This window comes from Anopheles maculipalpis, chromosome 3RL (assembly GCF_943734695.1).
Source record: "Anopheles maculipalpis chromosome 3RL, idAnoMacuDA_375_x, whole genome shotgun sequence".
Lineage (NCBI taxonomy): Eukaryota > Metazoa > Arthropoda > Insecta > Diptera > Culicidae > Anopheles > Anopheles maculipalpis.
The window spans coordinates 14,474,072-14,493,935 of NC_064872.1; the positions used below are offsets into that span (position 1 = coordinate 14,474,072).

At 43.5% G+C, this 19,864-nt stretch overlaps 3 protein-coding genes across 4 annotated transcripts in view; 1 reads left to right on the forward strand and 2 right to left on the reverse strand.

Moving 5' to 3' along the window:
- The window catches only part of LOC126564400 (pre-mRNA-processing factor 17), a 375,930-nt gene that overhangs the window by 121,035 nt on the left and 235,031 nt on the right, over positions 1 to 19,864 (reverse strand). The gene's annotated exons all lie outside the window — the stretch shown is intronic.
- The window catches only part of LOC126565285 (uncharacterized), a 433,172-nt gene that overhangs the window by 1,711 nt on the left and 411,597 nt on the right, over positions 1 to 19,864 (forward strand). The gene's annotated exons all lie outside the window — the stretch shown is intronic.
- LOC126564631 (transcription factor kayak) lies at positions 919 to 18,272 on the reverse strand. Of its 2 annotated transcripts, XM_050221712.1 has the most exons (4): positions 18,122 to 18,272; positions 16,469 to 16,780; positions 16,267 to 16,377; positions 919 to 2,073 (listed from the first exon to the last, which is right to left on the reverse strand). In XM_050221712.1, the coding sequence occupies exons 2-4, from the start codon at positions 16,626 to 16,628 to the stop codon at positions 920 to 922; spliced, it is 1,425 nt and encodes a 474-aa protein (XP_050077669.1). In that variant the 5' UTR covers positions 16,629 to 16,780; positions 18,122 to 18,272; the 3' UTR covers position 919. The 2 variants fall into 2 exon arrangements, with proteins under 2 accessions (XP_050077669.1, XP_050077670.1); XM_050221713.1 differs by lacking the exons at positions 16,267 to 16,377; positions 16,469 to 16,780; positions 18,122 to 18,272 and adding an exon at positions 8,590 to 8,667.

Here is a 19,864-nt window from a genome sequence, read left to right on the forward strand (position 1 = left end):
TTGGTTCCGTCATTGGCAAAGCGGATACACGTTGTAAACATAAAACCCCTTTGTTAAAATTTGTATTGAAAAAAAACCTTAATAGTGGATATTAAGGCAATTTTATCAATAGGGACATTATGGGTACCCGACACGTGGTATGATGTTCGTACGGCTAAAATAATGTCCACTAGCGACGATGCATTCCGATTTCTGAATTCATTCGCTCGACTTCATCTTACGATTAACTGCAATTGGTGTAGTGAGAATGGGATCGATAGCATAAGCGATCTCAGCCTGCAAAGGAGTGGTTGCGCTACGTTACGCATTTACGCTCGGAATGGGTTGGGCTCACACTTGGATAGAACAATTTTAGCCTTTCACCTGCCGACGCATGTCTCCTTTCAATTTCCTGCAAGATTCCCTGCTAAGATTCTTCGACTTCTCACGACCGTTCCTCTAATAAATGGGTCTCGCGCTTTCAGCACGGATTCTCGTGCATTATTCTCGCCGTCCGAGAAAGGAATGAAGATATGGTGTTTTTAGGGCTTTAAAAACTAATGCATCCAATGTTTCATCTTCGCCCACAAGGCGGTATCACAAATCGTCGACGCGATCGAACACCGCCGAGGGTAGAAGAGTAGCTCTGGACGCTTTGAATCGACAGGACATACGTATTAACGACGATTACTCAACTGTATCTCTCTGTCTCTACAAGGAAGGTACGTGAATGTAAGTATTTTAAAGGTTTTTTTTTTGTAGCTTCAACTTTCGTTTTTTGCTTCAGAACTGCGCACGTGGTTCTTCTTCTAATCGCAAAAATTAGCTGATTTTATATTGCTTTACTCTTATTGTGTTTAAACATGCTACTTTTTCGTTAAATTATTGGTAAGAAAGAGAGAGAAAAAACACACTAATGTGCCTTTTGTTTCTATTGACTTCACAGTAAACCCTTGTTTCGGCAAAACTCGCGCATCAACTTTTTGATGCAGCTTATCTCACGTCCAAGATCCTGCGAACGGCTCTTCAGCTCTTCATTCCTTTCGCGCAGCTTCTCCTCCTCAATAAGGATCTCTTCGATTTCGGCCTTCTTCTTCTGGCGGTAGCGCGTCGCAGCGTTCTTGTTCTGTTCCTTTTTCCGCGACTTTTTCTCCTCGATACCACGGCCATTGCCGGCGCTACCGTTCGGTCGCTTCTTCATCACGGCACCGCCATTACGTGCGTTCAGCTTCTTCGTTTTCGAAGGGCTCCAGTCCTCATCGTCACCGTCGTTGCCGCGACTACCGTAGTAGTAAGCGGACGACTCGGCCGAATCGCTGTACACGGGCGAATGGGCAACCATGGAGGAAGCCGACGAGCTGGATGAATCACCACCATTCTCGATCGATCCAACCTCGGAAAAGCCGCACGACTCTTCATCGTGGTAGGACGAGACGTTCTCCTCTACCTCCAGTGGAAGCTGGAGGCTGCGCATGATTTTTGCCATCTCGCTCAACTGCTGCGGAGTGTAGTTTAGGTCGAAATTGAACGAAGTGGTAGCGATGTCATCGGGTACTTGCTGCAGTGGTTCCATCGTTACAGCTATCTGCTGCTGTTGCTGCATGTTACCACCAGCTCCGGTTTGCTGCGATGTCATGGTAGAATACTCGTCCATGATGTAGTAATCGGTGGTGGTGGTAACGTTGGCACCCTGGAACGATGCCTGCTGTTGCTGCTGCTGCTGCAGAAGTGACTGCACATTCGGCTGCGGTGCGTACAACGGTTGGAACTGTTCCTGCTGCTGCTGTTGCGGTACCGTGACAGCATGCAGGGATGACGGCTGCATTGGTAGGACGCAACCAACGACACCACCGAATGATGTCGTTTGGGGCGGCGTTTGCGGTGGTGTCAGATGGTTCATCAGCTCCATGGTGCCGGAAACACAGTCGAACTCCATCAGCGTTTCGGGAACGGTGCTGGTTTGGGCGGCCTTTGCCTCCGGTTGCATTGGAAAATCGTAAAACTCATCCTCCACAACTGTCGGCAGCGGACCGTAGCTGCCTAGCAGCACGGATTCGCTCGACGGTATCTTCAGCTTGTCATCGTAGCATAGATCTAAAAGTAGAGAGAAATGAGAAATGGTTCAGTTTAGTTTTGTTCTCGTATCAGAATTTGCAGGGCAGAATTCAGATAGAATAATCTGGATATATTGTAAAAAATATTAAGAAAGCAATAGAAAATATTCTAAATTTATTAAGAAGCTTCAGAACTCACTAATTCAGATTACTATTATGAGAGCTCATAAAATACTCACTTTACGGAAAAAAAATACAGATTCTGAAGCAGATCAGCAAAGAGATGTTAGATGCGATAGATTAGAGACGCAAATAGAAAAGTTTTGAAAGGCCCCACAAGAATAGTTTTCGAAGACGAATACAAGAATAAAGAATTCGCAAAAATGACACACAAAAATGTTGGAAGGATGTCTATCATCCTGGGCATGTTAATTTGTGTCTTCTGATACCAATACTTTCGTAGTCTTCAACCTCGTGATCATGATCACAAAATCGTGATCTCAAAACCATGATCAGGACGATCTCAACACTTCTAAGAACATACCAATAATTGAAAAATTTTATTTTGTCAACTTGGACTATTATTTTTGCAATAAACTTAAATTGAGTTGCTGATACACAGCAACTCTCTCTCATTTTTTTTTTACTAGGCACAGTTGTCCCTGGTAGAAGCATCGAAATAAGCTCTTGGCAAAGCAGACATAAATGTGGTCATGCATCATTTGCAGTCACATCCAATCCCGGTAACCCGTATTCGTACCCTTTGTCAACTTCTCACGAAAGCCCTTTTTATTGTGAAATGATTGTTTCCAGAATCGAACAACAACAATACCCCCGCAACGATCGCGATCATGATTTTATTGGGTGGTGGTGGATGATAAAACGAAACCTTTCCCTTCAACAAAAAATCCGACGTGTTATAAATAAAGGAAACACGTCGCGTACTGCGGGCCAGATACAGACCAGGTAGAAACAAGACAAAATGATAAGACCACCGCAATATCCAGATGAAACCAGATCGGCGAAATTTGGTCCGTCCATCAAACCGGCTATTTTACCCCGTAATCACCACCTTTGAACGTGTGTATATACAACGCCGTCAGGTGCATTTTTATCGCTAGACGTCAGCTGCAACTGCGGTCGATGATGATCTCCTCCCATCGTGATTACCAGGAGGTGCAATGAAACAATTGAATAGTTTGATAAAATGATTGCTTATTGGAGTAGACTATTAATCAGAGTAAAAGGAACCGGAAAAGATGTCGGTTAAGGATTGTCTATGACCAATCTATGAATCACAACACCATTAGAGAATGGTGCCACAGTAGCATAATCTTGTTGATTTTACACTCTAAACCATTCGCAAAACAACCCTTTTCTCGTTCGCACCAAAGGAGGAAGGCTTAATTTTTACCAGCTGAGAAAACGAGATAAGGCAACGATAAGATACTATTTACGTTCCAACAGTTTGATTTTCGCGATATGATGCTCGTGGTCCGTTTAGGGCCTTTAGGTAAGCATCGATGCAACCCTTAGCAACAAAACCATAGTGGAAAGTTTATGCTGCGTATGCTAAGTGCACATAAGATAAGAGGCCTTCGTATTTTTCCCCCTTTGTCCCTTGTTCATCAAGTTGAGTCCTACAAAACGTTGATATGATCCACCCATACACTGCTATATTGGAGAGTTTTGAGATAGAAAAATATTGCTTCCCGGGGCACAAAAATGTTATTGTAAAGTTTCCAAAGTTGAGGAATTACGAAATTCGTCGATCAAACCAAACCCAGTCCCCATTTTTCATAGCACCACTTTCTCTCCACCGCACCCAAAGTTGAACCTGTGGTCAAAAAACTCTTTTAAAAAAACGGCATCGCACCACGGACGGAAACGACCCGCCTTCATCCCTTTGGGTACCATCCCTTTGGCCTACCTTCGCGGGGAAAGTGATAGTTAAACATTTCCGCTCGTTATGTGCAGCGTCAGGCTTTTGCGTTGCTCGCGCGATTCGGCACGAGGAATCTGATGCGGACCGGGTGCACCACCGGCACAGTAGCAACAGCAGCAACACCGACAGTCCCGGGACACCGTACAGCAGTGTACCAATCCGTCACAGATCGGACGAAATGACGACGACGACGACGACGACGTGGATGAGAACGGCGTTCCAACACCCGCCAAGCAACCGTGCAGCAGTTCGTAAGCGTTTATCTTCATTGACACAAGCGGGTGTCTATTGTCTGCGATATTGACTCTGGTATGGGGTATCACACGGAGCAAAAGCAGATCCTCTTCACGGTTATCCTGTTCCGGTCACCGTAATGTCTCTTTCTATTTTCCACTTTGCTAAGAATCGAAGAGAGGATTTTTGTTTGCTCTAAATCCTTCTCAATTTAAAAAAAAGGCAATCCGTAACTGTCTCTCCCGCCGTGCTTAACTACGATTGATCTTCAAACACATGGTACTACAACGGTCACACGAAACGTTCATCCGACGCGGGTAAGTAAGCTTTCTTTCGCCCATCGAAATCTTTCGCTTGCAACACTACAACAGCGCACACTAGCGGTCGGCTGCGAACTAATGCTCCTGATGCCACTGTAACGGGCGCTCGGGCTCGTCGGTTGCGCGAGGTTCAGTGTGGTACGGATTCTTCCATCATCATCAACAACATCATCATCACCGCTTATCGGTGGTGCCAACCCCCACGGATGATAAGGACGGGGCGACGGCGGTGGCGGTGGTGCACGATCTTGAACCATCCTCGGCCCAGGGGTTAGACAATAAATAGGAGATTTGCCAATGACACATACAGGCACGCTGGAGTGCTTAGGCTTTGCAGGACAAAAAAATAGAACCGAAACACCGAGAACAGCATGCCCCTCAAGTATAGACACGGAGAAGCTTTCTGCTTTCGCTCGCTTTGGGACACATCTTCCATTGCATCATTATCAGGAGGATGCATCAATTTCGGGGACAATGGTCTTCCTTTGCCGATCGTACGGTGGCATCGACATCCTTTCGCGTTTGCAGGGTTCATGGTTAGCGGGTCATGCAACAAACTTAAATCGATGCGTTTTTCTGGTTTCAGCAGCATCACCTTCTACTATCAGAGTTGTCGTGCAACATTAGAAATATTTAGAGAGAACTAAATGAGCAAAAAATGGTAGAATAAAGACAATGTGTGGTGTTTATTTTGCAAATCTTTTTCCGCCGGGTTCAACATCTTGAAGTCGTTGACCTGTTCAAGGGTTCGTGCGAACAACGCAATATGAATTTCCGCATTAATACTGTAATAGATGGGCAAGGTCTTGTAGGGTCACGGGTCAGTTCAATCTGCAACTGTGACTTCCTTCTGCACACGAACAACTCACGTGAACCTCCCCTCCCTCCTTGGTGGCTTAACACGCCTAAAAAAAAAAGTCAAGCCAAGTGGATAGAGTAGCGAATACATTTTTCCAGCTTCTTAATCAATCAATCAACCCATTAGAACACAGCAGATCATTAGCAAACGGTCCTTGGGTAGTCCCCCCTAGCAGGCGCTTTGAGTCCTGCAAATTCTACAGGAAGTAGGGCTAATCGAATGCTGCCACATCTAAGAAAACAATGTAAGGCAAGAGATGTACAAACCGTCCGTCAATTATCATCCAAATCTTCAAATTATATCTTCGTATCAAAAAAGTGCATCGGATCTCTAGCGAATATCCTCAGTTCTTCTTCAAGATTGTCTAGGTTTTAAGGATACGTGTGCTTACTAACCAAATATTCAGTATAAGTGTGCCCGAATTCTACTAGGTTCTGCTGCTGATAACACCTTGAAAGCTTACTATTGACGATAGCTAGCACTTTACAAGTTCATCTCAATCGAGCAGTTATTAAGCTCACTTAATGGTGACAAAAGGGTCATATGCTGGCACGCACCAACATGTTATTATGTACTGCTAATCACTATAACACGATCGCTGATCGTCAGTAAGATCACCATTTCATCATAAAGATCTACTAGCGATCAACTATGCTGCCTCGATTTTTATTCTACTTAACGCATGCTCCACTATCATTCTCCCTTTCTTTCGCCTTCTTGATTTCCTTTTCATGAGCTCATTAAAATACATACACTGACCTACTTTTGGGGACCACCGAAGCCCTCAATTCGTTCAAAATCAAAACATTGAAGAAATAGAAAGGCAAGGCTAGCAGGTCAGTTCATTGATAACTTGCCATACACACATGCATGCAACACGTACAGAGTTTGGGAAGCTTATGTCTTCATCAAACCAATGCGTGACCAAGGGTTAACGGCTTTGTGTGCGTATTTTTTGCTAAAAGGTGTTTCAAGGTTCTAATACTACTGTGGTTCGCACATTTCCTAATTCCAGCGGGAAGTAATACCTTTGCGAATGGCATGGTTTGGAATGACTTGTTGTGAGTATCTACTTTGTGGCTACTTTCAAAAGAAAAATTCTACCAGTTGCAAGAAAAACAAACCCATTACAGACATCGTAGATCATGGACCATGTAGCCGATATCTGACTATCCTTTACCCTCCAACGCTACGGCGCGGTAAAGGCTCTCTCCATCTTCTGCGAGTGATTACAAAAGGCAAGCAAAACGCCGACCGACCCAACTGCGTACTTATACTTGACGCAGATTATCGGTAAATAAATATTCATTGGTAGCGAATCGAGAACTTCAAGCTGCAAGCCACCCCGCCCCGGAACGTTTCCATAACCTCGAACCAATCGCTGGCCACTCTCCCCCCCCCCCCTCCCCCTCAGGTGCCAGGTGAGACACGGTTCTACGGTGCAACTTCAACCCTTGGTAGAACCGCATACGTTCGCCTAGTCTGGCGGTCGGATGGAAAACCTGTTTCGACAGCAAACAATTCCCCATTGTGGGGCCAGGAATAACCAACAATCCTTCTTCTTACACAGGTGTAATACACAGCCCACCCCGTGGCTTTTATGGGATACAGATTCCACAGCAGCATTCGCTTTCTTACGCAGATGCCCCGCCAGTATTACACAGGACCCTCTCCCACGAATCCGAGATAAGTAAATCGAAAAACTGGTTAAATGCAGTTTAATGCAGTTTCGAGTATTATATAGATCCTCAACGTGGCCATTTGTTTCAATGGTTACACTTGGTTTAAAAAAAAAAAATATCTCCACCTCATGATCAAGTTGCGGCGGCCGGGCTATTAAACCACCGGGACGGAACATTTAAATCAAATAAATAGACTAGTTCGCCGTCACCGTTTATCCATATTCTGAAGTAGTTGTGCGCTCGGTAGTGGAAGCAAACCACCTACACCGAAGTTAGTCACAAATTTGCATTGATAATACTGTTTTGTGCTAATGATTGTTCATTTCCTTACGCTTGGCTTGGGAGAAACTTCTGCTCCAAACTCACCGTGCCTCTTCCGGGGGCGAAGGCATTTGCTGTAGCGATTCTCGTTTGTATATCGATCAAGGGTATTGTAAAGCTAGCTGGAACTGCAGTGCAATCTCCGCACCGCATGATAATTTGGTGGGAAAACCAGCACCAGCAGCAGCTATTCAATAATAGTAAAACACGAGAGCGTGCGTACAAGCGCGTGCTGTTTAACTTAGAGAAGCACATTTTCCATTCATGCACAATGTTCTGGATATGGTGAAGGGGATGCAAACGTGCGATTGTAATATGGGCATTATTGACGCATGCTTTACGCAACACCAGTTGAAAGTTAATTTAGAAAAACAAATTAATGTTAGAGATCTAGCCGAGCCGAAGTCACGCATATTCTGTAGAGGGTTTAATGTGTTGAAAAGCTGAGAGCCATTCAAAAAGTGTGCGACCTTTTATCAGCCTCAGTGATGCCTCATCGCTGTTCGATCAACGTCCATCGTAAAGCGCCCTCTCACGGTAACCTAAATTTGGGTAGAACCTAATCTACCCGACCGTCACACAATAGACAGGAGCTTCTAAACATTTTGCGCAGTTCAGTAGTGCGTTACCCACGCACGCTCACGGTCTAATGTCAATCAATAAAATAAGGGCATTGTGCGGTTTTACTCCAACATGGCCGCAATCCTTCACATCTGGGCACGGCATATGGGATCAAGAAAAACGTTCGGATGCTGCTGCCGAACCGGATCGTTCCTGTTTCAGCCATACCATGGTGGAATGTTTCCAACACTTATCAGCTTCTATGGCACGGAAAGTCCGTTCGTCTGTTCATGGGGAGCTTCTTTTATGTGATGGCTCCTCGAAGACGGTTAAAAAATCTTCGAAAAAAAATCCCATCACGGCTCAACGCGCCGTTCGTTCCGTATTTTTGCATTCGCGAAGACGAAAAAAAAAGATAGACAAAGCGGCTGAGGACTGATAACCGAACGCAACCTGACAATGAACCTTGGAATGCTCGATTTGCATTTGCAGAGCACGACATTTGATGAGGACGCACGCATGATCAAAATGGTCGACAAAAAGAAAGAAATATTCGCACAACAAGTCCAATATGACCATTTCGGCAGCGATATCTTCTTCAGTTAAAAGGCTTTATGTTCGCAACCATACTAACCGTAGACATTCATTTCTAGGACGAGCGCTGGTTTAGATGTTCTGCGCGGTTGATTTGTTGAAGCTTTGTTGCTGCTGCTGCTGCCACCGACTTGACTATAGTACAAAGCCAACTCTCCTTAGGGGGCGTTTTTTGAACCTCGCTAATTGTCTACTCCGTCTACCTAAAGGCTCCCTTTCACCTGATACGAGTGAAGGTAACTTTGCTCACGTTTGGCAGCTGAACGTCTGCCGATGTCTAGACCCTTCTCGAGTGGCTACTTGAGTACCGGGGGTGGGTGACTTTATTAAATGTTTGCTTTATTACTTCCTGCCGATTCTCTACGCCAGAGAACAATGTCAGACAATTCGGTTCTACAATTATTACCTAAAAATTAATCTCGCGTACAATCGTATCCTATATACGGCTAAATGAAATTAGTAAAACAAAAAAACTTCGACTTTCGTATTTTGCTGCTAAAAGCTAAGATATCCGCCAGGGATTCAAAAATATGGGCACAAAAGAATTTCACAATCGACTACTCCAGGAAGCGCTTTCCCGGCATAAGACTAAGACACTATATCCCTCCTCTATGTTTGTGCTAATGGCTTAAAAAAAAGGATAACGAACGGCAAAACACTGCTCTGTACGAAAGGCCGTACCAGACCGTTCAAAAGCACACCCTCTGGAAGAGAGAGAGAGAGAGAGAGAGAGGGAGTCACACCCGGGTGTTCCGATATTGAGATTTTTCTTTAACTCACTTACAATGTACTCACTAACAAACGAAAACAAACAAATAAAAACGAGCAAACAAATTATTTAGAAAATTATTTATACACACAGCAATTTTTCGATCACAGATATATTGTTTGCCTACCAGAAAAATGAAAATATGAGAAACCAAAATACTCGCGCCAAATAAAGTCGCTTATGGCGTTTTCGTATGGGAACGGTGCGTAATTCGAAATTTGGCAATTCTGATTTGGCAAGTCCTTGTGTTCGCTAGAGCTTTGCTGACCTTTTCGTATCCTTCCGGTTTTTTTTTTCTGAAGATGAGGGATTGAAGAGATTGGGGATAATGTCGTCTAACTTATAAAACAAATGCCCTTAAAAAAGCAAACTGCAAAGAGAGCTATTAATATTGTGATTGTGCTACAGTGCTTTACTTTCTCAATATAGCTGTTCAAGCTATTTTTCTCGTGTTTGACTGTCTGTGAATCTTTCAAATCACCAACGCCAATTGGTCCCCCGAATTTCTAACTTGCTATTCAGACAGTAGCAGCAGCAGCAACGGCAAGCTCGGGGAAGCGGCACACCAGTCGTCTCTTCACCAGCTTCTGGGAGTTGAACACGATCTCGCGATTCCAAGTGTATCGATAGGCCACCGCAACGACGGCCACGACGCTCATGCTCACGGGTGGTAACGGTAGCAGTGTGGGCCGAATTTTGCCAGCTCCGTTAGCGCGGTCCGGTGCGAAATGGGGGCGCGTAGCGGGAGGTTTACATCAAACTTCCGGGTCCTGGTATGGCTCCACCGGATAACACTAGACAGCGAACAACTATCTTCCTCATACACCCGCGTAAGGGATTATCGCGAACGATCACCACCTTGTGTTAGATGTTTCACTTTTCCTTTTTGTTTTTTCTCTTATTTTGTATCTTGTGTTAAGCACCACAGCGGCTCATTAGGCACATGGTAATGGCGCCGGAAGAAACTCCTTCAAAAACAAGGCACAAACAACACAGACACACACGCATAGATACGCACTTAAATGTGGCTCAAAGAACAAGAACACCACTGTGAAGAACAACCGCAGAAAGCTTCACACGCAAGCGCTAGCAACCACGCGGACGCGACTCAAACGACAGACTGATGAGTAAAGCTGATTCGTGACTGCGTCGGTAAGCAGTACCAGAAAAGCACCCCTAGTGGTGTTGTGTTGGTGATGGTGGTTCTAAAGGTGAATCGAATCCAACACACAATCACTTCGATTCGATTTCTCATCCCCTAACCAGGCGCCCCAATACGCAAGAGGAAGGCCCCGATGTCGGAGCGATACGACGTGTGGTTCGCCGCACGAAACAAACACAACAATCGCACGGTGTGCGTCACACACTACGACTTCGCGACGACCACCATCAAAATGGCCACTAGCCAGTCAGTTCGGGCGCTTAGGGGGTGCGAAGAAACGATCACTTCAGTGTGCTAGTGTACCAATGCCAGAGCCTGCACACAGAGAGAAAAATTCAACCCCCTCGCGTTCGGTATACTACAGCACAACAAGCTTAATAATCGGCAACCTGTAACGACACACCAATCACACAATGGTCCGGCAACCCTTAATCCTCTACCAACACCACCTTCGGACGCATGTTTCTCGGTTGAGCCATACGCACACACATCAAGTGGTAGAGAGTTAATGAGAGCCACGAAAGTCGTTGTCTCATAATCGGCAGCCCCATAATGTATTGGTGGGTTGCGGGGATGGTGAAATGAGGTTGCGCGTATCCCGCGATAAGAAATCTTCAAAATATCTCAAATATTGCTTGCTTGCACTCTCCTGCTGTGCCTGAAGTTGAGGATGACAAACATAACAACTTCATGCACACCTTGAACACTTCTTCAGAGAAAGGGTCTTGACTCTGTCTGAGATGCCATATCGGTCATAATGAAAGACAATCGGACCAAAAAGCCGAACCTGTTTCACCACTTCCCTGGTGATCGTGTGGTAGTTTCTGTCTCAAAAACCCTTTACCGGGATTCCTTTCTGTTGGTGTCTTCGAGAGTCCAGAGACTAATGGAGGCGGCATCGATACGCGTTTTGTACGACGGTCCTCAACCAGCCGCTCGGTCGGAACAGGTAGCGCACACCACCTGACCTGTGATAAGTTGGTTTCAGTTTCTACCAGAGCGTAGTGAAACGAGAGAAACCAAATCGAATCACCATATCGTTCACGGCAAGGCTGAAGGCCTGGGAATATTACTGGAATAATTTAACCCGACGCACTACTACTCCACAGTGAAAGTCCGAATGGAGTAGGGAGAAGGAGTTCGCGATCTCACCTGTTTGCCATGGGTGTTTGTCCGAAACTGGTAACCATTATTGGAGGCTACTGAATTAATGTCTGCGGACGTTTCGGGTCCCCAAACATACAAAGGGGCAATTCTTTTGCTTCTTATGCAACCCACTTGTGATTTGGATGATGGAAACATTATTGTTTAGGTTTGTAGTTGGATGCTTCTTCTTGGCTGAACGGCCTGCTAGGTCATGACGACCATCTAATGGCTTAAGCCAGTCTTATTGACACCACGCAGTTGGATAGTCAACGCTCACTAGGGGGAACGTTTCGGGTGGGATTTGATCCTCACTCACTCTTGCCATATGTAAATTGGCCTGCGCCTCCAAAGATGGGCCCGAATTAGAGGCTACAAATAATTTATCAAATTGCTCATTAAATCCCAACGGAAAATAAAACCCAATAAAAAGAAAAGAAAAGAACAAAACATTTCTTTGTGTGTATTTCAAATACCACATAAATAATAAAAGTAATACACTCCGAGGTGCATCGATGCAACGCAATTTGCTGCTATTATCATGACTGCAACCAAAGAGCCCACAAATGACGAACAATCGCCACAATAGGTCGAACGCGATAGCAAGCCGGACTTTATTGCCTTTAGCAAGTGCCTCTAGCGCCCTTCTCTCAGTTGTTGCAATCTTCGTTGTCCGCTGGTGAACTTGTTGCATCCTGTGGTGAGATCATGGCGCGCATTCTACTTTCCAGAACAAGAAAACATCCCGCATCCCAACAGGTCATCGCGAGTGCAGCACACATTTAGTAAGCCCTCTGTCCTATCTTATCACACCCGGGGTGAGTTGGCGCACATCGAACAAGGTGTCTGCACAAACCCCGTACATTACATCCAGGAAAGACTACCTTCTTGGAGAGAGTCCTTCAAGCATTCGTCTAAAACAACAAGTAGCAACTTTATTTGAAAACAAAATTGTTTGCATCAACAACATATCGACGACTATCGACTGCATGCCTCCCCATGGTGGAAACTTTTTTCTTCCAACCCCAGTTGTCATCCGTATGTGTCACAGCGACGCAAATCCCCACCCAATCACACCGCTTCAATTAAATCGTTTAAATTATTTATCATTTACCAATGTAACGCACATCAACAACCGTGCTCTCGTCGGGGTGTTGTTATCGTAGTCGCGCCAACCAGGGGCGGTATGCAAATTGCGACAACATGTTATATATTATTGGCCCGCTTCGATATTGAGACAAATCACTTCAAACGCGCTTACTACCCATCGGCCGTAACAAGTGTGAGTGTGTGTGGATGCGGCGGACGGGCGAACGATCCGCCAAACGTGCTGGATTGCGGACGGATTGCGTTTGATTGACGTCCCAAGCCGAAGCAGCACACACATTGACACACCGGGCATTCTCTCGCCACCCTGGGTGGTTGGTTGGTTTGACCGATTCAAATCTTTCAAAGGGATTTCCGGATGGTTGGAAAAGACAACACAGTCTTACAAAAAGGGTTTCCCAAACCCTACCCACTACACAGACGGGCAAAAGGTGAGTTTTGTCCGGACCGGTTTCCGAACTGTATTGTTTTATTTTTTTAAAGTCACATTCAAAACAATAATCTACCCTTCCAACGCACGCGAAGGGCAGTAGTTGGATTCAGTAACGTTAGGCTTGTCTTGTAAAGCGTGCAAGAGACCTCATTTTTCACTATCAGCCAGTCCATGGAGCGTGCTTTCATAGCAAAATCAGGACCCTATGCTACACAACCGTTTATAAGCGGTATGTCCCAAGTTGTAGGAAGTCAACTTACCAAGGTTAGATTCTCTACGTTAGCACGTTTTCTTGGTGAGTCCTCCTAGTGCTACTCTTACTCCGGTTGTCCTTCAAATCTTCAGATCAAACCGCACCTCGTAAGTTTCTTAGGTGGAGATTTCCATTGTAACACAATCATCAAGGGCATAGACTAGAGCTTTGTAGCAGCACCCGGCTTCGGTCGTATTCGTGCTTCGGTCGTATAATAGTTGTTACAACTATTATTCCTCACTTACTTATTATAATGAATGAGTTAACGAGTTGTTTGAATTATCTGGTTATTTGAGGTAGCATTTTTAAACCGACAACCAGATCAAACAAGGCACAGACATTCCTGTAAGATAAACGTTCTATCACTTTGCTTAATTCGTGACCAACCACTGAAAGAACCGGTTGCAAACGAGCGTATGCATTCTAGACGTGCAATCATGATTGATTAAGTGCTAATGTATTAGCATATTGCACCTGCCATTACGAAATTGCAAAAAATATCGACTATCGAGCATGCTGAGATTTGATCGTTAATAACTCGAATCCTTACAGTCGAGCTAAGCTCACAACACTCTGTATTGAATAATGAGCTGGAAAACATTATGATGTTACTGTGGTTATCGTTTGATCGGTTGAGAATTCTAGTTCCTGTCCTTCATTGAGTAAGAGATAGCGCATACAGTAAACATGGCCGTTCGGTTGGCCTGGACGTAACGGCCAAGAACGTAAAAATGATTTACTATTTTATTATTATTATTTACTTCACTTTTACCGTAAGCACGCTGGAATGGCCCTATCTTTTCCGTACACTAGCAATGTAACACATCAAACAAAAACAAGGCAAATAGACATCGAAACAGTAAACTTAAGCGCCCACCTGCTGCTATGGGTGGGGAACATTTTTTACTTCCTTTCTGATCATGATCATGCAGCAGTCACGTGATCGCTGGAAGCTAGAGAGCTAGCTAATCGCACGCACGCTAGAAGTAGTAGTATGCGTGAGATGAGGAGAAGGCAACATAAACTCCACCACGTTCCTCGTTCCAAAAAAAAATTAATCAAAACAAAAGCAACTTTTACTCTGAAGCCACTAACACCATGAATTTGTAAACCAAACAAGATCGAAAGAGAATCATACATTGGGGCTATGCTGATAGCCACCGCAGACGTGAAGCAGGCGGTTTCTTACTTGACGAATGTGCTTATTGCGCTCATTGCTGCCGGTTAGCGAAGAGTTAGCATACCCTCTAAGGGGGATTTAGATAGGAAGTATTTCTTGCTCTTTTCTTGATGCCTTTTCTTCTGATCTAATGTTTCCGATGATCTGAACTTCTATGGTTGAATCGTTGAATAAATAAATGCTATCTAGCACATCTCTAATTCAATTTGAATTTTTATGAACGTACAGCCTATATACTGCTACTCATAACGATTCTTATAAGGTCATAAACTCAAATCATTATTATCCGCATTCAACATATGCATATCGGAAGGAGCCCATTCCGGTTTTGACCCTTAAATACAATCAGATCAAGAACCTCTTGCCGGTCAGCAAATTCAAAGTGATAAGGGCCACCAACTTCCACTTGGCTTAGGGCCTCCCATGGGGTAATTCCGCCACTGCTGTTATGAATTTTGTACTGTTTTATATCCGTCAATAACATTTTACAATACGCCCGATAAGGATTACTTGACTGAACCACTGAAATCACTCAGGTACTATGTAATTCACTATGTAACTTCTTCTTGGTTTAATGATCTCCTCCGAGGTCATGCCAGGACCATGGCATGGCTTACTAGAATTATTGATAGAGTCCTCTCTACGGGGAGATTTGATAGAATTTGTTTCCCGGTAATAGTAGTGATGGGAAATCAGAAATTGATTTACGAATTCACTCCGACTCCGACCCAAGCGCATTTCAGATTACATTCCGGCTCCCCGGACCAATCCACCGTTCTAAACAATTAAAAACAGTGCTTTGGATTGATCTGTTGCAATTAACAGAGATTGCTTCAAATACTTCCGAATTATACGAGACTCTATGAATAACAGATGAACCTTTCAGCCTTTTCTCTTTCAAATGCACATTTCTTATGTACAGAGAATTCAATATAAATTGAGGAGACCTCACAAGCCAACTTTAAGACTATTCTTTGTGTCATTTTTGCGAAGATTAATGATCAATTGTAATCGACTATCAAAATAAACAGGAGCAATTTTTTTTTAATTTTTGTTTCAAATTAATAATAATCGATTTTATGATGATGCGTCGATCGGTTATTAATGTTAATCGCCCAGACTCCCTCTCACTGGTTCTTTTATTTTTTTTCCACTGGTTTTACATATCATACGAATATTACATATAATAATGCAAATGCAACAGGAAAAGTGTTGTATTAATCACTACTCGCATAGGCTATTGAATCAATAGGAAAAAATAGACTTTACCAGTGATATTCGTAGACCGTAGACCAATAAGTTGTGGTCTAGTGGTTGCATATAAAAGTTGTTAAATTTCCAATAACAAATTCCAAGGTGTAACTGGAAGATCACCATATTGCATGGGGAACCATAATAGCAATTCAAAGCAACATCGTATATTTATTCAATATGTATATTTGAAAAGCTTTTACGTTTCAAAGATAGAATCAAACTATTTAATTCTAATTTAAAGTTGACAATACCAGATTTCAAGGCTTTAGCAGATATTTCATTTAACCAAGAAATCCTTTTTGCCTTTGTCTCATCAGCCTCATGCCTTTTAAGGCATTTTTAAAGAGAACTTTTCATAAATGTGTGTCTCGTCTTTATTCACGATTAGAATGAAAAACAAAGTCATTTCTCCCTACCTTCGGGCAGCTTTCCAAGAGGAATCACCAGAACATCTCCTTTCAACAGTATGGATGGGTCAGGCTTCAAATCTTCTTCCAAATCGATGAGACCATTACTGAACAGGTCTTCTAAAATAAATTAAAAAAGAGTAGAAACGATACATCAGTTCAGTAGTTCCAGTGTAGCAGGCTTATGCATGTGCATGCACAAGTGCCGTACCATTGCAGTAATCGTAATTGTCGTCGTAAACGCACTCCTCAGCAAAGCCATGCTGGGAGTTGTCCGCCGGTGACGACGGCTCCATCTTGCCCTCCCAATCGATGTTCGACGGAAAGATGGTGGGCGTCGTCAGCATATCCATTAGTGATGAGGATTGCATTGGTACGGACAGATAGCGAAGTGGATGATGGTTCGCTAAATTGCTCTTCGGCAATAAGGGTGGTAAATGATGTTAAAAATTGGTTTTGTACGAAATCGGTGGCGTACGTCGCTGGGGACAACATTTTGCTGGTTTGGGGTGCCATGACGGCTCTAAAATGATACAAAAAAAGGAAATGCAGTTAGTTTTAAGTTTTAAAAACACACTCTACAAATAACTCTTTAAATTTAGGCCGTAGCGTACTACCACCATCGGTGCGCAAAATTCCCCTCCCTAATTACCACACTATCTTGCTTTGCGATCGGAAATGGAAAGGTAGAAAAAAGGCGAATACTATAACATCTGGCATATCTCTTATCGCTCGCATCATCGCACTCGACAGTAAACAAGTGTTTCCGATAAGCCTTTTTTTGTACCCAGACCCCACATACAAGAGTTCGATGTTAAGAAAATTGATTTCGCATTACACACCGCGTGTACCCATAGTAACGTTGGCCCATGCTACTGCGATAATGATGACTCACATGAACTTCAGAGATCATGCACATACATGTATGCTCAGCGCATTGTATATCCGTGTATGCTGAATTGTCTGTGTATTCGTTTGGGGGTGGGAATGGAAGCAGAAGGAGGCTCGCAACCACAACAACAAAAAATATGCTTCGTCATTCGCATAACATTAGTGACGCTAATAGCAGCATCACGTCACCCACTTCATACCCGGATAGCCGGTAGATCTGCAGGTGGAGATGGTTTGCGAAAAAGTTGTGAAATTAATCTCAACACACAACGAAACGCAACGATTTTTTTTTGTGCTTCCAGAAGAAATCCAAAGCATGCTATGAACGTACATTGGAGGTAAAAGTGGGTCAACATAAGATTGAATAGCTTCACGGGGTCAGAGAAAAGAAACTGCAGGTTCTGCAAGTAAGTGGTACTGGTCAAAAACCAGTTTAAAAAGTCAACTCCACTGCGAATAAGGGGAAGCCCTTATTCGCTTCCATAGAGAGCGTGCACAAACTATCAAGTGGCACTGGTACACTGCCCCCATCTAACCAGCATAGCCCGAGCATGAATTGCAAGCGCGCGCAAAGGGCATTACATCATTTTTATACCAAAATAAATTTCCCTCGCTTTTCCCTTATTTCCGGCATCGTTCAGTAGGTGGTTTGTTTCCCATTCATTTGACACCCGTTTGGTGCTGGTACAGCAACGATAAACGTGTAAATTTGTGCATTTCTTGAACGCAATTTACACACATCCCACCACCCCACCTCTTCCAGTCACTTTTTCCCCGCTGCCAACGCATACACATACTGGGGGCAATGTGGGAATGTATGTTGCGTAGCAAATATTTTGCACCACCCTACATCAAGTTCGAGCTGGCCCTTTCGCCCTACAGTGCGCTCACACACACACACGCGCGTACCCATCACTATTGCTGCTTTTGCACCTTAAATTATGGAACAAAATTAACGCCTCTCAATACTTACAGCTCTTTAAATCGCATAATTATTGGGTGTACTTTGGGCACCGGAGTGCGCTTGCTTTTCAGCACGTCAAGTTAATCCATTTTTCACCTTTTAATAAGCACAACACAAAATTTTAATACATTCGTTCTTTGTGGCTGCATTTGGGAAACTGAAGGCCCGAACCCGAGCTTGTGTAAACTTCAGGCCGATGACGCATGCAAGAAGCGCTTGAAGGAGAGGTGAGCTCATATGTCATTCTGCTTGTCGGGCGCCATGTTGGATTTCGATATGAACGGTGGTGTGGTGAATATGTGCGTTCAAAGAATTTTAACGGTAGGGGTACATTTTCGTACATTTGAAAAAAGTAAGAACATATTTTTAAGGACCAGATAGTCTTAAAAGCTTATTATTTCCTTTTTTCAACTAAAACCAGTAGCACAAAGGTAATAATTTGTAACAAAACACAAATAAAAGACTTTTTTCAATAAATCCCAAAAATATATTCTTTGCAAACATTTTACTCCGCTTAAATTAAGTGATGGATAATATGTAAACATGTAAAAATCAGAAATCATCCACTAAAAAGCTTTTTTCCTGAAAAATTTTGTTTCAATTCCAAATAGAAGCTGATCTGCACAGGTGTGTCATGGGTCCGATCACCTATTGACAGGTGAAATTTACAGCTGATCGCGTATCGATGATCTTGTGTTGACGGTTGTGAAAGCATGTAAACAAGCTGCGGTGTAAAGCGGTTTGTAATAAAAAGTTTTAACAAATTTATAATACTACTATAAGTGAAAAACTTAATACTAACGTTCAAACAGTTCAATAGTGCAAAGTGGTTGTGATCCTTGTCATGCTGAGGACGATCGTTTGAAGTTGCAGCATCTACATCCGGTTAGTCCAGCTAAGTCCCATAAATTGCATTACATTCCAATAGATTCATTTTTCTACGTGATTAACACTCTTGTAAATTACATGTATCTGCCATATAGTAGAAAATAGTAATATTGCTAACTTCGTACATAAAATTGGGAAAATTGTAGGTGAAGAGATTTCTTTTATTCGCCGTGTTGAACCACGTGATACGCGAAATCCGTGTATTACGAGAATACGGAAGAGGGAAAGTTCCACACTCAAATGGAAGTTTCGATTTATTCGTAATAAAATTAAATAATTAATGGTTTAATACAACACACGTATTAAAACGCACTAAGGAAATAATGAAAATTTCCGTCTAAATTCAAAACTTAAACAAAAAAGAGGAAACAAATCAAATAACGCGCCGATGACATCATAAATCAACTATCGTGTTTGTGTGTGTGCGTGATGAGGATTTACAAGCATAAATCTTTATCTGTTGCGCTCCCGGGAAGAGGGAGAGCGCCACCCAAAATAATCCTTTTTTTCTAGCATTACCACATGAATGAACGTTCCTCATCTTTATCGCGAAATTCATAAACGCTGATTACCGGGAATCATCAAACTCCACCAATCGATGGAAGCGTTTCGCGCATCAACGCTTGTCAATGGAGATAATTAATATGCTGTCTCCCAAAACAATTATCTTTGATTGTGTCGCTAGATCGCGCGCTTACCGAGGGGCTCGGGTTTTTTTGTTGTTGTTGTCTACGTTAGTACACGCTACAGCGAAGTACACGACGCACGCCCGCGATCCTCCGCGCCACGAGTGTCCTCATTGGTTGTGTTGGTGGTCCGCTCGCTGATGGGTGCCAACAGTGTAATGGCATATGGCCGGCGGGC